Source organism: Protomyctophum bolini, assembly GCF_963924005.1.
Source record: "Protomyctophum bolini genome assembly, chromosome: 5".
In the NCBI taxonomy this organism is placed as follows: domain Eukaryota; kingdom Metazoa; phylum Chordata; class Actinopteri; order Myctophiformes; family Myctophidae; genus Protomyctophum; species Protomyctophum bolini.
The window spans coordinates 7,772,366-7,780,269 of NC_137866.1; the positions used below are offsets into that span (position 1 = coordinate 7,772,366).

A 7,904-nucleotide genomic window follows, 5' to 3' on the forward strand; every position below is an offset into this window, starting at 1 on the left:
GGTATACGTATTTGAGGGGCGCTAGCCCCGCCTATATTCAGCTATACAGTGTAGATCTTTGTCCTAACACAAACATTAAATGCCATTGACAATGAATGGAGAATGTACGTCATTTGTAGCAAATCGGGCTATTTTCGTCCTATACACAAAGGGCAAATCGGTATTTTTGTTAAATTCCCATTGACAATGAATGGATAATTTGCGTCATACAGTATGTGTCTGAGTAAATCGACATGTTACGTCATGATGATAAGATAAGAGCACCTGGTTGTGAATCTATAATTACAACCCGGTGCATTGGATGGATGAGGTTCCATAATGGAATCTATAGCAGCTGCATAACAGCCTTCAATAAGTGATCCTCTAAAATATATACATGGCAATGAAATGAAACCGTATTTTGCAGTAGCCTATACATTGTTCATATTAGTCCATAGGCTACTTCATTCCCGTGGTGAGGAAGTGGTCTATTGCGTAGGTTGTACGTACAGAATTATGGCTCTTTAAATGGAATGTAAATTAATATACAAAGAAAACCTTTTATCATGGATTTAACAGTTATCTCTTTTCTTTTTTTTTTTACGATTTTGGAACCCATTTCTTCACCCGGTGCCCGGTGTGTGTTTTTATGTTTATTATTTGGCAAACCAAACAAACAGGAGAAGGGCGCACACCACTATTCTGTTCACTATTCGATTCTGTTCTGCTGACCTTGGTAAAGAAGTTTAAAAGTGAAGAAAAAAGCTGCACAATGCAGGATAATTTATTTATTCATATATTATTCTTTATGAATGGCAACGTTTCGACCTGGAAAGGACTTCTTCAGGGATATGTTTATTTCTTTATTTTTTTAATGTTTTTTTTTTGTGGCTTTCGCCTTTATTTTATTTATTTTTTACATGGAGGGACAGACAGTAGGCTGACAGGAGATGGGGAGAGAGGTGGGGGGGGAAGACATGCAGTGAGCCACGGCCCAGGTTTATAAATATGTTTATTATTTGCTCACACAATTGAAGTATACACTATTCAGACAAAACATATATTACAAAAGGTATTGAAAAAGTACAGGAGAAAAATAAATAAAATTGCATCCTGTCACTCACACACACACACACACACACACACACACACACACACACACACACACACACACACACACACACACACACACACACACACACACACACACACACACACTTACTTACTTACTTAAGTCAATTAAGTACATTTTTATACCAATACTTTTGTACTTTTACTCAAGTTAAAATGTTGAATTCCAGAATACTTTTAGACTTGCACCGGAGTGGTTCTACAATGCAGTATTGATACTTTTTACTTTTTACTTAAGTAATAAACGTGAGTGCTTTTTCCAGCACTCTGCAGTACAGCAGGAGTATAGAGACAGTGAAGTTTCCCTCGCTAGCACCGAAACAGAATGTTCACAGACTTTGACAGCTAAAGTGTAGTCGCGGAATAGAAATGAATGGAACAGCATGAGACGATCGAAATCTGTTCAGTCTCCCGCACGCAACCCTGTACCTGCATGTGCCTATACCGGTTTGCCAAGTTGACTCATATCTCTCTGCCTGCCTGTCGGAATAAAACGGCAAAAAGTTTATCAACTATATTTTAGATCAAGACTTTGTTTTCCCCTCCAATTAAAATCAAGTTGACAAATTCCTTGCCATCGACTGAGATCTCCGCCAGTCTAATCCAACACATCACCGCCGATGGCGTGTCGACATCTCCGTCATGTGGTCTTTTCAGTGGTTTATAATAGATGGCGCTCTTCGTAAACGTACCTATGAATGGTTCCATGGTTGCAAAGCAACGGATGAAACCGGAAATGTACTGGGAGTGAAAATTCCGTCACCTGTCCACGTTATCAGATTTATAAAAAATGTATCTCAGACATTTTTTCCCAGATTGCGTTTTTTGGTCAAAACAAGCTTTATTCAACGGCCTATAACTAAAGAACGGATGATCGCGGTTACAAAAAAAAAAGGAACATTGACAACACAAACCTAACGACGTGTGATGAGTCTGACAATATACTTTGAAGTTTGGAGCTGAACTGTTGATGATGAATCGCTGGCTGTGTTTTACAGACTCCACATTATTCTTCTGTTTGCATATCAAAGAGCCTCATTGTACAGTAGCGTTGTCAGTTTCCAAGCCAACGGATATTCTCCCATCACATCCAAAATGCAGTCTGCAACACCACCTCTTTTTATATTGCGGTTAATACTGCGGTTTATATTATATGGTCTCCAGAGTGACTTTCAATAATCAAGAACAACACAAGGTACATCAGTGCATATAGAAATAGTCATCTAGGATCATAAGAAAACCAAGAACCTATCATCCGCCTAACAGTAGTTAGTTCCAATATCTATACATTGAAATATAAACACTAGAATGCCAGGTCAATAATGACTTGGCATCAGTCTATTTTCGACCTTTGCATAAGCCTGCAAGGTCGTTATATGGTGGCTATATGGTGCTATACGGCAATGGTTCCCAAACCTTTTCATGTCAAGGACCCCCAAAATGATACTCATTAGCCTGGAGTTGCATCACTCAGTTCACACGGGTGGGATTTTTTTTCTCCAAATGACTTTGTGATACTTGTCAACAATCCACTTCACAGTTCTATAGACTAAGCTATACATGAGTAGAAACAGCTGTGTTCTCCCCCCACAAACACCTCTCTCTCTCTCTCTCTCTCTCTCTCTCTCTCTCTCTCTCTCTCTCTCTCTCTCTCTCTCTCTCTCTCTCGCTCTCTCTCGCTCTCTCCCCCTCTCTCTCTCTCTCCCCCTCTCTTTCTCTCTCTCTCTCTCTCTCTCCTCCTCTCTCTCTCTCTCTCTCTCTCTCTGGAATGGAATTAGGGACAAACGTTCTATTTACAACCACAAAGTCAGCAGGGTAAATGCTGAATTTGTAATCGCAACGACGTGTCATGAGCTGTCGCGTGATCACGTGATCATGCTGCAGTGTGTGTGTGTGTGTGTGTGTGTGTGTGTGTGTGTGTGTGTGTGTGTGTGCGCGTGCGCGTGTGCGTGCATCACACAGTAGATAATATAGACACGGCTGTACTAAACTGTCATTGACATATTGCAGGGCCTCTTCTAGCTATAAGTGGTTCCCAAACAATGGACACGTTTTTCAAAATGCATTCTCAAAAAGCTCAAATTATCATGAATTTAAAAAAATGAAATTCAATGATTTATTTCATTAATTTCATGATGAAAATCAATACAAAAATCAAATAACTTTCATGAATTATAAAACCAGTGTTAACTACAGTAGTGAAAATAGCCGGTATGCAAATATGGCTGGGAAGATCATGGGCATGTCCAAGCCACCCCCCCCCCCCCTATTCCTCCCCTGGCCATTTTTGAACAAGCAGTAATAGGACAAGCTCGGAATATTGTATCTGACCTTTTGTATTGAATTGAGAGTACGAGCTAATGCCATCCGGTAGGAGATATAGAACACGGTGTGTGTGTTTTTAAACACTCATTTGTTCCTCTGTCAATAAAAATGCTCAATCAGAGATTGCAAAATGGCAGCAACCATACTGCAGCTGACTATCGATGCACTTTATTGACTAGTAGCACTTGGGGAATGTGCACAATATCTCAGTTTTTTATGTTGGTGTGTTTCATGGTGTTTTTCTTTTCCTTTTGTGAATGTATTATGTTATTTGTATGCAGCTGTGATTCATGTCCCCAAGACATGTAACGAAGTGGTCCTCCGTTACTGATATTGGGCACATTTAATGTGTTCAGGGAAAAGAGTCCCAGGCTACCAGAGCACCATGTATTGGTCTGGACTGGACCACAGTGGAATAGCCATGGGGGTGTTTGAGTGATGCATTGGAGCTGCTAATGATAATGTGATATGTGGGTTATCTTGCAATAGTGGGCATCATTGATATGTACTTACCGGTGTAGGGATATAGATTTATAGGTTCATGTGATGTGGGTTATGTGGGGTTCAGGAAAGTGTTGCATGTTTTAACCAGGTGAAATGGTACAGTCTGCACTGATTGGTTCAGCTGCCTATAAAAGGCTGCCAGGAAGCACACACCAACTCAGTGTTGGATTCAGTGAGAGGGCATGGTGGAGCTGCACACCAACATGCCCTATTTGTTTGCTGCCTTCGTGCTGCCATTTCCCATGATGTCAACCTTCTTTTGGTGTGGCTGCTTTTTACCTCCTGACTCTGTGATCATTTCCAGCCGCTTATCGGGCCGACACTACTAAGACAAATAAAGACAACCTTGAACCTTGATCTATAAGCTCAGAATGCAGCGCGAAGCGACGTTTTGAGCGCTTGTATTTTTACTATAGTTTGTGTCCCAAAGAGACATCAACCTTCTCCTTAGGGTCAGGGGCTAAGACGTTTGGGAACCAACGTTTAGCTCATATGGCTCCCTAGGTGAACCCACTCCCCCGAGAAAACAAAGTATATTACTGCCGAAAAACATTTCTACACAATTTACCAAACATTCAGAATATGGACCAAATTAAGCTGTATACTGTAAATTTATTTTTGTCTTCTTCTTCTTCTTCTTTCTACACCATACAATCTCCTTGACTAATTCTGGGCATATGTTGTATAAGACTCGGTATATATCCGCATAATACTGACATATTTTAATTTTAGCCTTCAGCTTTGGAAATTTTTCCCTGGCGCTGAGCCATAAGGACTTAGTCACTTCAATCACAGAAAGCCTTCACGCGGCTTCACCTCAATGAAAGTTAGTTAATCAAATCAATAATTTGGATGCTAGGTTATTTCTATGTATTTGATGTATTGCCACTAAAATGTGTTGTTCTTGCTTACCATACTGTATACGTCGCTCTGGATTAAGAGTTTCTGCTAATGCCTAAATTGTAAATAAGGTTCTAGTTGGGTTGTAATTGACATGGCCTACTGTTAGCTCCACACCCATGTACTTCTGAGTGTAAGAGACCTCCCCAGACAGTAAGCCAGTCTAGCGTTACAAACTATAGCAGTGGTTCTCAACCAGTGGTCCGGGGACCACCAGTGGTCCTTCAGGGGGTTCCAGGTGTTCCCCATGCAGCTAAATGATGGACTGTAACCAAATGGACCCTTATCAGATATTTAATAACGAAAGTCCTGGCGGTACTCCTGGTGAGAGTATAGGAGTGGACCTGGTGAGACGTAGGAGGGGCCCGGACAGGAGTCAAGCCACAGAGCCACAGAGTCCCTCCACATGCCAGAATTGTACCACCCAGTCCCGGCAGAGTAGTTCCGGAGTAGATCCAACGGATTGTGTGGCCCTGGACTTTCCCTAGTGGGTCTGATCGAGGACGTAAGTCGGGACTTGATCACCCCAGCTGGGTCACCTGAGCATTACTTAATTCACAAGAAGTCTACACACCATTAGAGAATGTAGAAGTGTTGTTATTTCGATTGTTATCTCTCCTAATGGTACTAACAAACATCAACATGGAATTGTGGACAAAATCGTATCCAACGACACCAAAATATGAATTGTGTCTGAGAGGCTAAATGTCATCAAATGGTGGTCTGTGGCTCAAATGCAGAATAAAATAATGGGCCTTGATATGAAAAGGGTTGAAAACCACTGAACTATAGAATCAGGGTGCATATTCCGACAAGGTTAATTTGGTCAATTAGCCTTGGGTCAACCCAGGCGACCTTGGATATATAATTAATGAGCGCTGCTAGAAAACGGATCACAGAAATGTCCCTATTCAGAATATCTCAAAATGACGGGGTGCAATTTTGCAAATTGCAAATTATAACTAAGCTATGATGACTAAAACTGAGACTGAATATATTGACAACAAATACAAACTAGACTAAAATGTTAGGGAGGGACTAGTGGAGAAGAGATCCAGTAGAACTAAAAGAGTCATTTTATTTGGTTTGGTTCTGCTCTGTGTGTCCATGTGTCCATGTATCCCTGGCACATTAGGAGTCCACTAGTACTAGTGGTTCTCAAATGTTTCATTTGCAAGGACCCCCTTAACTCTGATTTGAACACACTTCAAGTTGCTTTGAGTTGCAGACCTGTTATTCAGGGCTATTGTTTCTGGTAACATTATTGTACTCTCATTTTGTATGTCCGTGGCAAAAGTGGAATGATGTCAAACATGTCCACCACAAGCCAACATGTCTCTGTGTCCCCGTGCGTCACGCAGCCTCCATCGTGGCCCAGAAGTGGTGGTGTCAAATGCAGCCCTGCATGGACGGAGAGGAGTGCAAGGTTCTACCAGACCTCACCGGCTGGAGCTGCAGCACGGGGAACAAGGTCAAGACCACCAAGGTATACTGTCTGTCTGTCTGTCTGTCTGTCTGTCTGTCTGTCTGTCTGTCTGTCTGTCTGTCTGTCTGTCTGTCTGTCTGTCTGCCTGCCTGCCTGCCTGCCTGCCTGCCTGCCTGCCTGTCTGTCTGTCTGTCTGTCTGTCTGTCTGTCTGTCTGTCTGTCTGTCTGTCTGTCTGTTATCTGCCTTGTTTCTGCACACAAACATCCGCAGACCCACTTCTGCATGACCCACTTCCATCTCTCTCTCTCTCTCTCTCTCTCTCTCTCTCTCTCTCTCTCTACTGTGTGTGTGTGTGTGTGTGTGTGTTTGTTTCACCCATCTTGGATCTGACATCAAACATTTTCTGTGGAAACAGAAGGAGACAGGACCAACAGTAACCAGGGAAAGAACACGCATGCACACGCACGCACACACGCACACACACGCACACACACACACACACACACACACACACACACACACACACACACACACACACACACACACACACACACACACACACACACACACACACACACACACACACACACACACACACACACACACACACACACACACACACACACACACACACACACACACACACACACACACACACACACACACACAGCCAGACAGAGAGAGAGAGAGAGAACGTCCTAGTTGTGTTGCTCTGCGTGGTGGTTGACTGGCACGCTGTTTGACCCATCAACCAAAACAATTCACCCCCACTGGACTCACCGGACCTGACTGTCCCTGTTTACTCGATATGCCCTACTACGTCCTTCATGTCAGCGTAGAGAAAACTGAGTGAGTGTGTGCGACACGTGCGTGTGTGCGTGCGTGCCTTGTGTTTGTATATGCAAACAGCACATTTCTACTTGGCAGTCATTGGCCCCTCTATAAATACAGACCGGAGCCCTGCAGGCTCCTTACTGTAGCCGTCTGTCAGAGTGTCAGAGAGTCAGACTGACCTCTCGTCTCTGTAAACCCCCCCCCCCCCCCCCCCCCCGCCCTCCATTATTCATGGCAGGGTGTGGACCTTTTGTTTTGTGTCTAAATAATTGATAACAGGCGTGGCTGTCTGTCTGAAGCAGCTCCTTCAGGATGGAGGAGTGAGGAAAAGACTGATGGTTTCAATGGTTGTCTGTCTGAAGCAGCTCCTTCAGGATGGAGGAGTGAGGAACAGACTGATGGTTTCAACGGTCTGTCTGAAGCAGCTCCTTCAGGATGGAGGAGTGAGGAAAAGAGACTGATGGTTTCAACGGTCTGTCTGAAGCAGCTCCTTCAGGATGGAGGAGTGAGGAAAAGACTGATGGTTCCAACGGTTTCAAAGCTCCCGTCATACACTATGTGCATCATGGAAAACCTGGAGGTGCAGCCGCGCAGGGTTGATTTCGTCGACTAAAACTAAGACGAAAAATGTTCGTCGACTACCCTTTTTTCACTGATAAAAACTAAATGGAAACTAAATTAAAACTGTAAGCTATGATGACTAAAACTAAGAAAATATATTGACATTTTCGTCAACAAATAAAAACTAGACTAAAATGTTAGGAAGGGACTAGTGGACAAGAGATCCAGTATAAGTAATTTTAC

At 42.9% G+C, this 7,904-nt stretch overlaps 1 protein-coding gene across 1 annotated transcript in view; it reads left to right on the forward strand.

Moving 5' to 3' along the window:
• The window catches only part of LOC308316248 (chemokine-like protein TAFA-2), a gene marked incomplete at both ends in the record, with an annotated part of 61,799 nt that extends 54,238 nt beyond the window's left edge, over positions 1 to 7,561 (forward strand). The window contains 2 exons of the mRNA XM_080764749.1: positions 6,201 to 6,325; positions 7,400 to 7,561. Of these exons, the coding sequence (XP_080620875.1) occupies positions 6,201 to 6,325; positions 7,400 to 7,561 (287 nt within the window). The remainder of the gene's footprint in view (positions 1 to 6,200; positions 6,326 to 7,399) is intronic.
• Positions 7,562 to 7,904: the final 343 nt, after the last annotated feature.